Here is a 19,108-nt window from a genome sequence, read left to right as displayed (position 1 = left end):
TACCTGAACTTTAAAAAATAATTCGTTTGGAGAGTAATTAAATTAATTTGTTATTTTTTATTTTTATAAAAAAGGTGTTTTAATTAGAAAATTATTTTCTATTTCAGATGGGGGGTTTTATGTACTTTCCCTCCTCTTTCTCTCCCGCTTCCCTACTTCTTCTCAAACTTTTCTGGACATCCAAGCAGAGCGTCTATATAAGGAGATATAACACATCCCCTGAGAATACGGTGACACAAGAAGACAGAGACAAGGGAAGAAAATGGGGGAGACGCTGGGGAATTTGGGGTCTGTAATGGCGACATTGATGTTCATCTTGGCTATGTTCCGGCGATACTTCCCTTACGACCATGTCGAAAAATACTCCCGCAGATTGATGATGAAGTTTTTCAACCCTTACATCCAAATCACTTTCGATGAATACGGCAGAGCTTCTTTCATGCGCAATGAATTCTACACCGCCATCAAGACCTACCTCAGCTCCAATACCGCTGACCAAGCCAAGCGCCTCAAAGCCAACACCGCCAAAAACAACCAGTCATTGGTTCTCACCATTGATGACCATGAAGAGGTTGAAGACGAGTTTGAGGGAGTGAAGCTGTGGTGGGCTTCAGGCACGATCAAAGCCGTAACTCATACCTCCCCCTCCTATGAGCAGCCGAATGAGACGAGGTACTACCGGCTGACTTTCCACAAGAAACACCGGGATTTGATCACCAAGGAGTACCTCAGTCATGTTTTGACAGTAGGGGAGGCGATTAAGGACAGAACCCGGCAGCGGAATCTTTATACCAATACCAACAGTTGGTCGATGTCGATGTGGAGCCATATGGTTTTTGATCACCCTGCAACTTTTCAAACGATTGCCATGGAGGCTGAAAAGAAGAGGGAGGTGATCGAGGACTTGGTTTCTTTCAGCCAGGCTAAGGATTTCTACGCAAGAATTGGGAAAGCTTTGAAGCGGGGTTACCTCCTTCATGGCCCTCCTGGGACGGGAAAATCTACCATGATTGCTGCCATGGCGAATCTGTTGCTGTACGCGCGACGTCTATGATCTTGAACTGACGGCGGTCAGGGACAACACCGAGCTGAGGAAGCTGCTGATGCAGATTCCGAGCAAGTCCATCACTGTGATTGAGGACATCGACTGCTCCCTCGACTTGACGGGTCAGAGGAAGAAGATGAAGGAGAACAAGGCGGCCAAGGAGGAAGAGAAAGACCCCATTACAAAACAAGCGAAGGTAGGAGACTCTGATGAAGGGAAAAGCAGCAAGGTGACTCTCTCCGGGCTGTTGAACTTCATTGACGGCCTTTGGTCGGCCTCCGAGGGGGAAAGGCTGATAGTGTTCACGACGAACTACATGGAGAAGCTCGACCCAGCTCTGATTCGGCCAGGAAGGATGGACAAGCACATCGAATTGTCATACTGCAGCTTTGAAGCGTTCAAGGTGCTGGCGAAGAACTATCTGGAGCTTGATTCCCACCACCTGTTCGACACGATTGAGAGGCTGTTGGGGGAAAGTAGAGTGACCCCAGCTGATGTTGCTGAGCATTTGATGCGTAAGAATACAAGTGTGGCTGATGCTGAAACAAGCTTGAAGAGCCTGGTTCAGGCATTGGTGATGGCCAAGGAAGAAGCAATGTTGAAGGCCAAGGAAGAAGGCAAAGAGAAGGAGCCATCTGCTAGGGAAGAAGATTGATGATCATTGGCAAGTGGGGTTTAATTTTTATTAGTGTTTGAATAAATAGAGACTATGATTGTGTTTATCCTTCTGAATTAATTCCTGGGAATTATGAAATATTGGTCAAGTTAATAGTTTGGTAATGGAGGTTAATGGGAAATGCATATGGTGACCAATTCTGAAGATCTTTTCTAGGGCTTAAGATGAATGCCGATCACTTCTATTATGGAAATTGAAGTCATAAATAATATAAACGTTATTTGAACCCGTTTGACGGTGATTTTAAAAAGTATTTATAACATTTTTAACATTTGAAGAATTTTATCATTCAAGTATTAAAAAGGTTAGCAACGTTTTCTATCATTCTTATCAAACATACTTTTCATTTACTAATAAAAGAAAGTGTTTTTCAATAGTTGCAGTCATACTTGGTTTGACTACGCTTTTAGAGAACATTTATAATATAAATAACATTTATTAAGAAATCAAACATTTGAAAAGATTAATATTTTGAAAGTAAGGTAAATATCTATTTTTTAAACATATTTTTATAATATAATAAGGCCTATGATTTAATAATTTAAACTTTTAAAAATGAATTTTAACCATATTAAATAAAAACTCATATTAAAATAATTTATTTAAGTTGTTTAATTCCATATGGAAAAAAAATAATTTTTTTTGAATTATTTAATTTTTATATAAAAGAGAAAAAATAAATTATTTTTAGAAATCAAATTATAATTGGAAATTAAATATGAAAAACATTTTTTTTGCTTTTTTTTTTTGTATAAACATATTATAAATTTAGCATAGTATAAAAATACTCAATCTTACTTAATTTAAAGTTCATTAAATTTTTTAAAAAATATAATTATATGTAAAGGGAAAAACTAACAAACTTATTCAAATTGAATTTTGGTTTTTGACTTTTTAATGTTAACCATATCAATTTTGAGTTCATAATTGTAGTATTAATTGATTCGATTTTAGAATTTTAAATTATTTTTAAAAATTAATGAATTTTATATATAAAGTCTTACTTGATTTGAAATATATTTGCCTTAAGAAAAAGAAAAAATAGATAAGTTAAAGGAGAATTTTATTAAAATACATATAATTTAAAGCGAGACCATATTTAAAGATTTTCGGTATCATTATTGGGTAATGAGAGAAAATGTAAGAAGAAAGATACAATGCTATACTATTTTTTTCTTTTTATGATTTTTTTTTCTAAATTTTTCTTTTCTTTTTAAAAACTAGTAAAAACAAATTTTATTTATCTTTTAAAAATTATTTTCTATTTCCCTTGTTTCTAAAAACAGTTAAAACAAGCACTTTTTGGATGCAACACCTAGAAGGACAATCTCCTCCTAGCTTCCTTCATTCATGGCTTCCCATTAGTAGCTGTCTTTTCACTAACATCCACCACGGTTTAACCAATGACCGTCAACATATGGCATAAAAATAAAAATAAGAAAAAACATTAAATTTAGAGTTATTAGTTGCTCAAGAAACCTTTTGTGTTGGTTCTTAAAGTTATATTTTGTTTTTGACTATGTGTTTGATTTCTGAAAGTATAAAAATAAAAACTAAGAAAAATGTCTTTCTCGTGTTGGATTTATAATAAAAATACAAAAATAAAATAAAATAACTAAAATGAGTTAAAAATGTACCTATTTTGAAAATATTTAATCTTTATAAAAAAAGAAAAAAAAATTGAAATGAGTTTGAAGAAACATATAAAAATGCTTATTTTTATTAATTTTTATTTTTATTTTTATTTTTTTCCCTTTTATTTTTTTCTCAAAATTTCTAAAATCCAAGTAGAGTATAAAGGAAATAAAAATTATTTTCTCACCATGTATCATACAAAATACGAGAGAAAATAAAATATAATTAAAACTTATATGTTTTCAAATTATTTAATTTTTTTTATATAAACCGTGAAAAGTAAGTGAAATAAGTTTTAAAAATATATAAAAATAATTTATTAAATTTAAATTTATTTTTTATTTTCTTTAATTTTTTCTTTAATGCAAAATACCTGCAGATAGAATTTCCTCAAGGATGGCATAGAGTAGAATGCTCCATGAAGTGTGGCCCAGGCAGGCCCAACGACACAATCAAGGACCATGGCGCCCCGAGCCCAAGCCAAGTCCAAGCTAAACCGAAAGCTAAGGGAGGGCCCAATCCGAGGAACGTAGCCCATCATGGAACCCACAAGAAAAACCAACCTATGAATTAATGGCTCGTGCTCAATTGCCAATTCATGATTAACCATTGTTTTAGTTGCCAACCAAGGTTAAGCCCTGAGTCAATTTGTGCTTATCACATCCGCACAACAATTTTGACCAAATACCATTTTTTTTCAAAAATTTATTTAAGCATGATATATTTTCAAAACCAATAATAAATTTACATAACTTTTTGAGAAATTAACTGAAAATCCCTTTTTTTTTTTTCAAAGTAGGACGTCAATTCAAATAATGAAGTTGGTCGACTTCCCATTATATTTTTTCCAACTAGTATAGATGGGGGAAGACTTTGAAATTGCCTTTTAACCTTTTCCGCTTTTTTTGACTCTAACCGATAGTAATTGAATTAGACAAATAATCTAAGATTTTTATTTCTTTTTTCTTTTTCTTTTAATAACCATGGATGTCTGAGTTGGCTTATGCTGGCCTCGACTAATCTCATGGGGCCTTGAAGTTAAGGGTCGGGTAAACCTCCAATAACTTAAGGGGACTCGAACTGGTGACAATTGGGAAGCAAACCCAAGACCAAACCAACCAAATTATCCTTCAAGGTTCTAAGATTTTCATATCTTATTTGATATTTGACGATTTTTTATTTATTTATTAGTATATATATTTTGTAAATACTATTAAAATATTTCATTGTTGCTAGACTATATTCAAATTAATTTGTAAGCACATTTATTATATTTCAAACTAAAAAATTTAAGGTTACGCTTAGTTTCAGAAAGTACAAGAGAAAGAAAAAAAATGTTGGACTATATTTGGTTTCTAAAAAATGTTGATGAAAGAAAAAAATGTTAAAGTAAATTATTTTTTCATATTAGGTTATATTATAGAAAATATAAAAGAAAATTAAATATAATTAAAATTAATTTGAAATTTACATGTTTTTAAATTATTTAATTTTGCTATAATGGAGAGAAAAAAGTAAAATGAGTTTAAAAAAATATATAAAAATAATTTATTAAATTTAAACTTTTTTTTCTTGACTTGTTTTTTCTTTCTACTTTTCCTCTCTATTTCCTTTTTTTTTTTTTTCGCATTTTCCTTCAAATTTTTTGAGAACGAAACATAACTTTAATGAAATCAAATATTTATCCTGCATTAATATTCGATATACATTTTCAAAATTCATATTTTTGTTCATAAACATTATATATTATATTATTGTTGAACATCATAAGTTATATATATACATATATATAATTTTTAATATAAGGACTTCAATATATCTATTATAATTATTTGTTTTATCATTTTTAGAAGTTTTTTTTTAATTAAAGAGACATAAATAAAAATAACAAATGAGAAGAACACAAGAACTACAGTTTTGAAGGTACTTAAAAAAAAAATCACTAATCAGCTAATACCATATATATAATTTATGGTCTCATTACTTTATACTTTGGTTTTATTCTATGATTATTTATATTAAAGAGCATGTATATTGAAGTTAAATTGAGAGATGACGTGAACTTAATGGGTTTGAGCCACCATCTCTAGATGGATCGCAACATGATGTAGTGTCATGACACAATGATATGACGCAATGGCTGCCGTCAACTACAACACTTCCCCATTTATTAAATTAAATATAGAGAAGATACAAATTTCTAAAAGATTCGATCATGTTTAAAAAAACATAATAATAATAATAGAAATGTCACAGCATTTCTATCCATCTTTTTTCACACCTATTGGTAAGGGTAGCAGCGTGGCTGACTCGACCTCAACTGCCTGGTGGGCACCAGCGGACAAAGCTCCACTCGATTACGAAGAGCCAGCTGTAGTGTGAGCCTCTGCCTATTACTTTGGTCATGGAGTGGATCTTTCGACTTGGAAGAGAAAAAGTGAGGAAGGGAGGAGGACCCACAGTCCAGTGTCGTCGAAATATGGTCTATATGAGTCGCATGTGTGGCACCCTTGCTGTATATTTTCACGTGGCAGAGAATATTTCCAGCGACTTCGAAGTTTGAAGTCGTTTTCCAATCGTATATGGCAGCTGGGACTGGTGGGTGCATCTGACTCATCTGTGATGGGATGTGCCGGGAAAGTCGTGTGGATCCAAGATTTTTACATATATATATATATATATATATATATATATATATTGAGTTACAAGCTTTGGTCCTGTTGGCTAACTTTCCTGCTAAGTTTATAGAAAATAGATGGCTTTAAATACGTTTTCTAGTTGTTTTTATTTCTTTTTGGATAATTAATTTAAAAAATATATATAAAATTCACGAAAACATTTCAAGGTCCTAAACAAACTTTTGTTCTATAAAACATTCTTTTAAAAAATTATGATGCTGTTTGGTAATGGTTTTTTAAAACAGTTTTGAAAAATAATTTTTTAGGAAATTGTTATTTGATTTTTTGTAGAATAAAAATATGTTTTGGAATCTAAAATGTTTTTAATCTATTTTTAATATTTTTAAAAAAAAATTATGCCTAAAACTTTATTTTTAATCATTATACATATATAATTATTTTTTAAAAGGGTTCTTAAAAAATAAATGAAAACAATTAAAAAAACTAAAAATGTTTTATAAAAATATCATATTTTTCATATTTTCTATTTTTGAGAATAGAAAATAAAAAACAGATTTTTGGTTACCAAAGGCATTTTTGAATTTTTTTATTTTAAAAAATAAAAAAATTATTCTAAAAACAGTTATCAAACAGAACCTATACTTTGATATAAAAACAAAATAACGAAGAAGAAAGAAGGGGCACTAAAAAGGTTAATTTGATTAAAAAATTCATTGAAAATAATGATCTTCCTTCTTTGAAAAAACTGAAATTATAACATCTTTTCAATAAAAATATCTTTTAACAATTTTTGAATTTTTATCCCTCATTAAACAGTTTTTTTTTATAAAAAGTTGAAGGGGTAAAAATGTCAAAACGAGGTTATATATGTAATTCTTTGATCAACTATTTTTCGAACTTGAAAATAAGTTTGATAATTCTTTGATAGAAAATTTATTTTGAAAATGCGGCATCTTTTGAGAATATATTTTAAGTTATAAATAGACTTATAAGGGAAAAATGAAGAGGAAAAATATGAGGGACAAAAATAAAAAGAAATTTTTTGTTTAGTTGAATCAAGGAAAAATAATATTAAATCATTTAAAGAAAATATGATATTTTCAAAAAATATCTTTTAGTTATTTTCAATTATTTTTAGTTGTTTCTGGAAAACTGTTTTAAAAAAATAATTATACAAACATGTATAATAATTAAAAATAAATCTCTAGATATAAAAATTATTTTTAAAACATATTTAAAAATATTAAAAATAGGTTAAAAACTTTTCAGGTTTTTAAATAGACTTTTATTCTATAAAACATCAAAGAATAGTTTTAAAAAAATTTCAAAACTATTTTTAAAAGCGGTTACCAAACAAGGCCTAAGCTTCTAACATTATCAGTACATAAAGAGAGACAGAGGAAACACTTTCCATATTTCAAAAGTCTTATGAATCTAAGAAAATGCTAAAAATAGGAGAAAAAAAAGTAAAAAAAATTGTAAATTCTTTTATTTGTTTATTTTATGGCAAAAAGTAAGAATTAAAATTAAATATAATAAAAATTATTTAAAATTTTATAGATATTCAAATACTAATTTATATATATATAAGAGAAGGGTAAAAATAGAAAAATAAGGCATATTTGATAATTGTTCTTGGAAATAGTTTTGAAAAATAATATTTTGAAAACTGTTCTTTAATATTTTGTAAAATAAAAGTATGTTTGAAAACGTAAAATTTTTTAATATTTTAAAATATTTTTTAAAAGTAATTTTTATATCTAATATTTTTATTTTTAATCATTCTATATGTTTGTATAATTATTTTTTAAAACAGTTCTTAGAAAACAAGTGAAAACAATAAAAAAACAATCAAAAGATGTTATCTAAAAACACTCTTAAAAACATAAAATAGAAAATAGTTTTTGGTTATAAAACATATTTTCATAGTTTTTGGTTTTGAAGAATAGAAAACTATTTTAAAAAATAGTTATCAAACATACCCAAAAAATTAATGATACTTCTTTATCTTTTGAGTCATTCTGCCAAATTGGTCCCTTAAGACCTTTGGTTTCTGCTTAGACCGATGAAAAAAATGGGATCACTTCTTATGGACTTATTGAAAATGATTTTGATATAGTTTACAATGTATTAGAAATAAGAAGACGATCTAGTGGGATCCTCATGAATAGAAAAAGATGGTAGTCAATTTGATAATGATGATATTACTTTTTCAAAATTAAGGAATACCTCATATAATGTTCAGAAAATCAAATTTACATAATAAAAACATTATGCATATTTCGAAATAATTGTAAAAAATAGTTTTCAATTATTTTCAAGAATAAATTTGGAAACCCAAATAAAATAATTTTAAAAACATTTTTTTCTTGCATGATACAATTTTAAAAGCATTATCTTTATTTTAGTTGTACATAACAATTTATAAAATAATACAACTAAAATACCTGAACTTTAAAAAATAATTCGCTTGGAGAGTAATTAATTTAAAATATATATATATATATATATATATAAAAGTGTTTTAATTAGAAAATTATTTTCTATTTCAGATGGGGGGTTTTATGTACTTTCCTTCCTCTTTCTCTCCCATTTCCCTACCTTTTTCTCAAACTCGTGGACATCCAAGCAGAGCGTCTATATAAGGAGATATAACACATCCCCTGAGAATACGGGGACAAGAGAGAAGACAAAGAAAAGGGAAGAAAATGGGGGAGACGCTGGGGAATTTGGGGTCTGTAATGGCGACATTGATGTTCATCTGGGCTATGTTCCGGCAATACTTCCCTTGCGACCACATCGAAAAATACTCCCGCAGATTGATGAAGTTTTTCTACCCTCACATCGAAATCACTTTCGATGAATACGGCAGAGGTCATTTCATGCGCCATGAATTCTACACCGCCATCGATACCTACCTCAGCTCCAATACCGCCGACCAAGCCAACCGCCTCAAAGCCAACACCGCCAAAAACAACCAGTCACTCGTTCTCACCATTGATGACGGTGAAGAGGTTGAAGATGAGTTTGAGGGAGTGAAGCTGTGGTGGACTTCAAGGACGATCACAGCCGAAACTCAGACCTCCCGCTCCTATGAGCAGCCGGATGAGAAGAGGCACTACCGGCTGACTTTCCACAAGAAACACCGGGATTTGATCATCAAGAAGTACCTCAGTCAAGTTTTGACACAAGGGGAGGCGATTAAGGTCAGAACCCGGCAGCGGAAGCTTTATACCAACAGTTGGTCGATGTGGAGCCATGTGGTTTTTGATCACCCTGCAACTTTTCAAACGCTTGCCATGGAGGCTGATAAGAAGAGGGAGCTGATCGAGGACTTGGTTTCTTTCAGCCAGGCTAAGGATTTCTACGCAAGAATTGGGAAAGCTTGGAAGCGGGGTTACCTCCTTTATGGCCCTCCTGGGACGGGAAAATCTACCATGATTGCTGCCATGGCGAATCTGCTGCTGTACGACGTCTATGATCTTGAACTGACGGCGGTCAGTGACAACACCATGCTGAGGAAGCTGCTGATGCAGATTCCGAGCAAGTCCATCACTGTGATTGAGGACATCGACTGCTCCCTCAACTTGACGGGTCAGAGGAAGAAGATGAAGGAGAACAAGGCGGCCGAGGAGGAAGAGAAAGGCCCCATTAAAAAACAAGCGAAGGTAGGAGACTCTGATGAAGGGAAAACCAGCAAGGTGACTCTCTCCGGGCTGTTGAACTTCATTGACGGCCTTTGGTCGGCCTCCGAGGGGGAAAGGCTGATAGTGTTCACGACGAACTACAAGGAGAAGCTCGACCCAGCTCTGATTCGGCGAGGAAGGATGGACAAGCACATCGAATTATCATACTGCAGCTTTGAATCATTCAAGGTGCTGGCTAAGAATTATCTGGAGCTTGATTCCCACCACCTGTTCGACACGATTGAGAGGCTGTTGGGGGAAAGTAAAGTGACCCCAGCTGATGTTGCTGAGCATTTGATGCCTAAGACAAGTGTGGCTGATGTTGAAACAAGCTTGAAGAGCCTGGTTCAGGCATTATTGGAGATGGCGAAGGAACAAGCAATGTTGAAGGCCAAGGAAGAAGGCAAAGAGAAGGAGTCATCTGCTAGGGAAGAAGATTGACGATCATTGGCAATAGAGACTATGATTGTGTTTATCATTCTGAATTAATTCCTGGGAATTATGAAATATTGGTCAAGTTAATAGTTTGGTAATTGAGGTTAATGGGAAATGCATATGGTTACCAATTCTGAAGATCTTTTCTAGGGCTTAAGACGTGGGTGGGGGTTGGAAGGATAAGAGAAATGAGAGATGAAGATATTGGGAGCAAAGGATAAGAGAAATGAAAAGATGAAAGTTTGTGCCTAATGAATATTTTTACAATATGAAGATGAATGCTGATCACTCGTGTTATGGAAATGGAAGACATTAGTAATATAAAAGTTCTTCAAGCCCGTTTGGTACTAATTTTAAAAAATATTTCTAATATTTTTAATATTTAAAAAATATTATTATTCAGGTGTTAAAAGAGTTAGAAATGCTTTCTTTTTTTTACAATTATTGTCAAAGATACTTTTCATTTACTAATAATAATAAAAAAGTGTTTTTTAATAGTCAGAATGATACTTGGTTTGACTATGCTTTTAGAAAATATTTATAATATAAATAATATTGCAACTATTGGAAAGATGAGAGTAATGAGAGATGAAGATATTGGAATGAAAGGATAAGAGAAATGAAAGGGGGAAAGATTGTGCCTAATATATTTTTACAACTGGAAGATGAATGTTGATCACTTGTGTTATGGAAATGGAAGACATTAGTAATATAAACATTCTTTAAGCTCGTTTGGTAGTGATTTTAAAAAACATTTCTAACCTTTTTAATATTTAAAATTTTTTATCATTCAAGTGTTAAAAGAGTTAGAAACGTTTTCTATCATCACTCTCAAACATACTCTTCATTTATTAATAGCAAAAAAAAAAAAGAAAGTGTTTTTCAATAGTCCCAATGATACTTGGTTTAACCGTGCTTGTAGAAAATATTTATAATACATATAACATTTCTTAAGAAATCAAACATTTGAAAAGATTAATATTTTGAAAGTAAGGTAAATATCTCTTTTTTTTTTTAACATATTTTTATAATATAATAAGGCCCATGATGTATTAAATAGTAAAGAAATAAAATTTAATAATTTAAACTTTTAAAAAATGAATTTTAACCATATTTAATAAAAACTCATATTAAAATAATTTATTTAAGTTGTTTCATTCCATAGGAAAAAAAAAGAAAAAAAAAAGGAATTTAGCCAAGACTATGGGTGCAACTTTGGTTGGTTGGTGTGATCCATCCAACATATGAGTATGATTGGACAATCATTTTCAATACTCAGTTGGGCTTGAGTTAGGTCTTTCTATATATATATATATATATATATATATATATATATATATATATATATATATATTATATATATATATATATATATATATATATATATATATATATATATATATATTAATTTGAGCTCATTTTGTTTAGATTTTTTTTTTTTCATTTTTTTAGTAAAAATATATAAATTTATTTTTGTTTTTATTTTTGTTATTATCTTGAAATTTTGTTATATAACCTGACCAATCTAAACTTAAATAAATGATGTTGGGTTGAATACTGTGAATCAGAGGGCAGATTAGGTTGAGTTCAATTTAATTATTTTTTAATACGAGTTAGACTCAAGTTAACCATCAATCCAATCAACTTACCCAAGTTTCAACCTTAGCCTAAACTAATATGCTTCCAATATATAGTTTGGTATTTATTATTATTATTATTATTATGCAAACATTTGGGAAATTTCAAGGAATAAAAATAGAGAATAAATAAAAATGATTTAAGAAAGAAGGTCAAAATGAAGAAGAAAGATCATGACATACATTCATTTTTATTTCATATTAGCTCGTTAGAAGGTATATAAATATATTGAAAAGGAAAAACCTTTGTCAACTTTTCACATAAAAGATTATTGGAAAAATTATATATTTATAACTTTTGTTGACAGGAAAAGTTATCAAAAAAAAACTTTTTTGCTTTTTTAATTAAATATTTATGGTTGTTGTGGGACCCAACTCCAGTCCAGGCATAAATCCATTTCTTGTCCAAGTATCAAACAGACAAAAGGATATCTGAGTAGCGTCCATATTCATTACACAAGTACTAAATGTACCGAACTGTTACATTAGGAGTAATCATGAATATAAACGTCTGATTTCAAGCTTAAAAGTTATTATTTGTAAGACCAATTATTGGCATTTAAAGCATTAAAGAGACACATAAAATGTTACAACTTTGTTAGAATGAAAGACCACTAGACATCAATTTCAAGTATGAATGAATCTCCTTAAAAAAGTCATAGCCCATTTTTTTTTTTCCAAAAACTAACTTAAGCTTTGGAAGAATGTGCATGGAAATACCTTTTGGACACACCTTGTTGCAGGTATGTTCGTCATTTGCTCGGAGGAAGTTAGTTGAAAAAAATATTGTTGACTATGCACCAAAAATTGGCATTGTCTGTGGGAAACGAATGAAAAGCCTTAAATGCAGATGGCTAACGTACCTCTTGGAACATTTGCCATTCGACATATATGGACAACCGATTCCACACATAGCAAACCAAAATGGAGAGAAGGCAAGAAGAGTATGAGCGGTGCATGCAATCGTTGTTTTAGCATGCAAAGTAGTTGAAATAGGAAAACAAAGAGTTATGGGCGCAAATAGCCTCAAGACTCATGTGAGTTAAAGGAGGCACCGCACACCTAGCTGAACGACCTCGAAGCCAACATGAAGTTGGCTATGTGCTTACAAGCATATAACTAAATTGTTAAAAGTGGAAAAACAAAGTCGAATCTGGCTATGTGCTCACACACACCTAACTAAACCACTAAAAGAGGAAGAACAAAACTAAATTCGGCTACGTGGTTACAAACACCTAACTAAATAGCTAAAAATGGAAGAACAAAGTTGAATCAGACTACATGCTTATAAGTGCTAACTAAACCGCTAAAAGCAGGAGAATAAAGCCAAATCCGGCTATGTGCTCACACACACCTAATTAAACTGCTAAAAGCTGAAGAATAAAATTGAATTCGGCTACGTGATTACAAACACCTAACTAAACAACTGAAAATGAAAAAACAAAGCTAAATCCAACTACATGCTCATAAGCACCTAACCAAATGGCTAAAAATGGAAGAATAAAGTTGAATTCATCTATGTTCTTATACACACCTAACTAAAATAATGATTCAATTACTATGCTCATTCTTCAAGATGGAAGGTGGAGTGAGGAAGATGTTTTTGTTTTAGTGCCTGTAACATAATTGCTATAGTGATGGTTTTTCAAGATGGAAGGTGGGTGTGGTTCTACCATTGCTTTTCTTGTTATATTAATGATATTGAATTGGCCAAAATTTACTTAGGTTGTCTTGTTTTGATTGGAAGTATACACTATGGAGTCATTGCTTATTCTGCCCTAACCAAGAGAGTCACTTACAAGGCAAGACGATAAAAATATAACATCTTTAATATATAGTTGCTAGCTTGTTTCTTTATCAATTTTGATTTCATTTTATTCTTGTTTTATTTAGGTCTTGATTGTGACGAATAATTTATGCCTATGTTCTATTGTTATGGAGATGATCATTGAGATCACTCAAGGGTTCTATTGTAGACCCTCCATTTTGTCCCCTTAGTACATGTTCTATTAGGAGTTTAGTTCAGTACATCATAGCAACTTCTTGGCGGCCCATTACTACTCATTCAGTTTGCCTTTTTCAAGCCACCTCAAAGACTTTGGTTGAAGGATTTATTTGGCTCTAACCCTTGACAATCTTGAATTAGACTTAGAATTTTCCTTCCTTTTTAAGATAACTCTTTTAGGTACATTTTTTAGGACACTTAGTTCACCCTAGGTCACTTAAACACTTTTAGACTCACTTCTTTTTGTGCGTGACTTGCATGGTTGCATGACTTGTGTGACTTTTTTTTTAATTTGTTTCATTTTATTTTATGTTATTATATTATAAGGTTTCTAACTCATATTTATTGGATTTTTGCATGAGGAAACTAGTTGCCATCTATTTGGAAGGAGAATCACTAGAAATTTCAAGAAAGGAAAGTGGCTGAGATGTTCATTTTTTTAGTGGAAAAATGAGAGTGACCAAATTTTCCTTGAGAAGAAAGAGAAAGTGGCAGATTTTTCACATGAAAAAAAAAGTAGCAGTTTTATTGAGGAGCTGGAATTCTTTACTATGGAAGGAAAAGGTGGCAGAATTTTGGAGGGAAAAAGGAAAGTAACAAATCTTGTTATATAGAGAGGCACGTCTTCAAAAGGACCGGGTGAGATTCCAGGCTGGGAGGATAGCAAAGGAGAAAGAGGTTGTTCTGGTTTTGGTTTTTATTATAGAGAGGAGAGGATGCCGAGAGAGGGACATAGGATGATAGACCATTAAGAGACAACAGCAAAAAAAAAAAGGGGGACAAAGGCACCATTACGGGTAGCAGACATGATCAACACACACGAGGAGAGAACTGGGCAGAAAAGCGAGAATCAGAGGAGCATTTTTGGGTATGGCTGCTCTGCGCTCTCTGTTTTCTTGATCATCGTATAATTCTTCATCTTTTCTTGCTATTTATGGGCATTACGTCTTTGCTTTAGGTATGGATATCAGGCTGTATGTTTGTTTTTAATTAAGTTCTAGGCTGATCATAGATTTTAATATTGCTGATTTATTTGTCCTTATAGCCCTGTTTGTGGGTAATTTGGTTTGCGCTAATTTGCTATATATCATAAGTCTTGCTACTGGTGCTTTTCTCCTTTAACTATATTTGATGTCCCACTTGGTTTTCAAGCCCATTTAAAGAGCATGAAATGTGGCTTATTCTGATTACCCACCCATTGTCTTCCTTTCCCCTGTTTTTTTTTCTTGGTTTCTTTTTCTATGCTTCTATATCTACGTTTCTTCCTTTTCTTTATTTTGGTGCTCTCGGCTACGAAGATCACAATGGGTATGAGTATTCCAAGAAAGGTGGAAACTTTGTAAAGGTTGTGTAAGGTGGGGGTTGCTTGGGGTTAGACATGTGCAGAGGTTGTCACCATTTCAAGGAGCTCTTCGTGACTTTCTGGATTGGATGTTGATAGATTTAAACTATGAAGATATCCCTCTGGTATATATATTGCTTGCATGATTGATGAAAGAAGCTACTTTTTTTGGGTTTCGTATCATGAAAAGAGCATGGGGTCATCTCCACACTAGAAAGTTTCTCACTGAGTACTTGCAGCAAGGGATCAGATCATGGTTCTTGCTCCTGGCGGGATCTGGAATGTTTTGAGTAATGAAATGGTTGAAACCGGGTTGAGACTAAATCTGGCAGTTTATGGTAAAATGGTTGATGCGTTATGAGAGTTGGCCTTTCAAATATTTGATGCTCCAAGCGGCCTGAGATAGAGTCTGGGAGGCCTGGTTTTTCTTCAGTTTCCACTTCAAACCTGTCTTTAATGAAGGATGGAAGCGTGATATCACCAAGAATGGTCCTAAAGCTATTAGGTAAGGGTCTGTCACTGTTGGTTCGCCTGTACTGCATTGGGGACAATGGCGTAATCTCTCTAGATGGATGAACTTTCAGTGCTTTGTTACTATTAGAGATGACTCAATTGTTATTAGGTCACTGGACGAGAAGAAAGGGGCTTGGGTATCCACTCAGGAGTGATTCTCCATTTGGTTCTTCTGTGTCTCATACTACAACAGATTCATATTTAAATTACAGTGGAGTCAGAAAAGTTAAAGTGAATAAAGCGAGGGGCTCTGACAATGGTATACTTAAGGAATGGGGCACTTCTACAATAGGGAAGGCTACAGTGTTTTTTTTTCAGTTGGTACAGCCTGACATAAGAGTGATTACAGCAACATTTTACTGGTCCTTGTTTATAATAATGGTAATCAGAAAATCATTCCAATGGGTGCTTACCTTAATAAGGCAACGTCCAGTTTTGGCTCAATAAGTTCTATCTTCAACTAGGAGACAGCCAGTTCTATATCAATGGGTCACACCCATCACGCAGTGGATAGGAGTGTGTCATCCATTTCAGTCTGCCGTATTAACCCCAAGCTTTTTGGCTTTAGTATTGTTTTTTAGGAAAAGTTTCCTTCAGCAAGCCCCTCAATCATGGCATAACAGACAGAGATGGCATTTCTAAAGTAATTTTAATGTCCTCCCAACAGTCCTATGAGTTTGGGAATTCTTGGTGACAGTCATCATGCATGGAGAATCCTCACCCTTCACATGAGAAATTGCTTCAACTGATGAATAATGCCTTTATTGTCATCTACCGAACAAAGAGAACCTCTCAAGGTGAACCTCAAGAATTGCAAGTTAAGCCAATGCCCCTTGTTCAAAAAGAAGATCAAATTCATGAGGTCCCTGCTAAATGAACTTTTGTTGATCCTGAGATTGAAAAAGCTCTGAGAACTGCAGTCCTTTTGTCTGGTTCCCCTCCCGACAGCCCACATCAAGAAGCTAAAGGTAGTGAAGGATCTAACCATAATTTCTCAAAGAATGTAGACTCAGGTGGTCATGAAAGTGACATCCCCTCCTCTGTTGGCTTCTCAACCTTCAGATATTTTCGTTTACGGAAATTGTGTGATAATTGGCTATGGATTGATTATATAATTGAAGTTTCACTAATAAGAATGTTGAAAATGCTGAAGAATTTTTTGAGACAAATATCCAGCAAGCTATTGAAGATTCTTCTGGCATAAAATATTCCTGAGGTTGGTTTACTCGGTGGATTTGTAGATATTGGAATGGACATAAAAAAAATGGTGGATGAGATATTGCAGTCTGTTCTTATATTGGCTCACGATCACTGTAAGAATCATGTCGTACAGCATGTTCCAGAATCTGGGAAAGCCCCACACGAAAAGGCCTATCTATCTTTCCAGACCCATGGATGCTGATCTAACATCTCGCAGCAGAATTCCTTCGACATTTGCTGAAGTAGAATGAATTTCCTATTTTGATAAAGTCGAGTATCTTTCCCGGCATCTTGTTGACAAGGGTTTCGCTAATTTGGGACTCATATACCGTATTAACTATGAACAAAACCCTCATCATGTGGAGGAAATCTGAAGCACTTTCTTGTGGTCATAATAAGCTCGCAGGCTCGTTCCTTGATAAGGAGCTAGCGCAACTTTCTGACTGTTCTGTATATCGGTTTCATTGCTGCTCACACATACCCGAAATGCCATAATCAGCTCATGCATTGTTTGATTCCGATGACTCGCAGCAAGATGTGTTGGGGCCTTCTTCATCCAACTTTAAATTGAATCTCGAGCTGCTCTTCTTCACTACCAGCAGAGTTTTGAGACTTCCGAATCACCTACCGTCATTGTCCAGAATTAGGTGGATCAAGGGTTTATTATGTTATTGATGAGAATGAGCAGTTCAGGGAAGACAAATTTTGTGAAGTTCAGGACTGCATCATTTTGAGGGGAGTTGCAATACTCTCACTTTCCCAAGAATGTATGCGACCATTTTCTTCCTGAGCTGATGAACTTTTTTCGATTTATGGGGCGATTAACAGGAATTTCTCCAAAGACAACCTTATACTTGTGGAAAAAGACTTTCTTTTTTGAAATCCATATACATATTCAAGAACAGCACTCAGGAATGAGCAACGAGAAGCTTAAATGTTCAGGAAAATGGCATTGAGAAGTCAGATATGGAGACTCCAGAAGTGAGGAGAATTCATAAGGATGCAGCAGGCTGAAAATATTGAAGAGGCAAAAAAGGTATCTATCATTCTTCAAAAAGGCAATAGAATTTTGCTAAGGCAATAGAATTTTGCTTCAGCAAAAGAAATTCAAGAGCTGGGAAATCAAACTACAACTAAATCAAATATTGTGAAACTTATTGGTCCTGGAGCAATAGGGTTCGAAATGAGAAAGGAGACTTTATACCTGCAGTTGAAATTGATCAAGCTGTCCCCTGTCATCAAAAGAATCATCAGTTTGCTCTTGATGAATAAATTGGAATCATAGACTGGTTTTGTTCTTTTGTTCGGCAAAGAGATCAAGTGCTTCAGAATTTTGAAACTGTCATTACAATATGTTATCATGAAGCTGTTCTCATTCTTTTAAGAGAGCTTTTACAGAAGAGGATTCATTTAAAGACAGTACAAAGACCCAGTCGTCATCCCATGTTTCTTGTGACGTGTCGGATAGTTGCAGCCAAGACCATCTTTCAGATGCGGCAGCTTCATATTGAGAATAGACAGCAGGGTCTACTTGAGGGGGTCACATTTCCGTGGATGCATCCCGCAATCAGCATAGCTTTTGAGGTGCATAGGTGTCGACGCTGTTGACATGAAAGACATGCGCACCCAACCCAAGGATAAAACAAGTGGAAAGATAATCCACAAACAGGGTGGTCTGCTTATATTACGTGGAGGCAAGAATTATCATCCCAAGAAGAGACCCATGATTCCATTAATGCTATGAAGGCCCCATGAGTCCATATATTCCAGGTTGTTAAAAACAACTGTTATTGATGGCTTATGCGTTGAGGAGTTGAAAAAAATGGGAAAGAGAAGACTGGCTGTTTCCATTTCAATGAGACTTGCCAAAACTAGTTATTATGGTATAAAGCTGAGTTCGACAAGCTAAGGTTATAAGTTTGAATCCAAATGCAACGCAATTGGTAGCATCCGCCCTTGGGACGTCATCTAAAAACATCAGCACTGCCAACGCGTCAACAAGGTTCACTCCTGTTGGGACGTTTGATTCAATCCGCCTTCGTCCTTGCCTCATGTTTGAATGCTGAGAACTGTGATTTTCGTGATCTCATTGCTACAAATGCTTCTTCTTGAATCAAACAGGGAAACTGAAGAATAAATTAATCCCCTGCACCCAGTGATTGTTGCTTATGGATGTGAGAACAATGAACTTCATAATTCTAATTCTAGGCCTGGTAAAGCTGACTCCAGTTCTTCTAAGGTCAAAGAAGAAAAACTGAAGAGTGAGAGCCTGGTGCAAAACAAGGTTGATTTCGA

General features: G+C 33.5%; 1 protein-coding gene and 1 pseudogene across 1 annotated transcript; both read left to right on the top strand.

Annotated features, from left to right (window-relative positions):
• The first annotated feature begins 231 nt into the window (after positions 1-231).
• Positions 232-1,865, top strand: LOC117926848 (annotated as a pseudogene).
• Positions 1,866-8,659: 6,794 nt separating this feature from the next.
• LOC117926849 (AAA-ATPase At3g28580-like) lies at positions 8,660-10,437 on the top strand. The gene has a single exon (XM_034846137.1). The coding sequence runs from the start codon at positions 8,704-8,706 to the stop codon at positions 10,120-10,122; it is 1,419 nt and encodes a 472-aa protein (XP_034702028.1). The 5' UTR covers positions 8,660-8,703; the 3' UTR covers positions 10,123-10,437.
• Positions 10,438-19,108: the final 8,671 nt, after the last annotated feature.

The sequence above is a fragment of the Vitis riparia genome, chromosome 12, assembly GCF_004353265.1.
Source record: "Vitis riparia cultivar Riparia Gloire de Montpellier isolate 1030 chromosome 12, EGFV_Vit.rip_1.0, whole genome shotgun sequence".
NCBI classification, from domain to species: Eukaryota; Viridiplantae; Streptophyta; class Magnoliopsida; order Vitales; family Vitaceae; genus Vitis; species Vitis riparia.
This window is presented reverse-complemented; position numbering and strand designations above follow the sequence as displayed.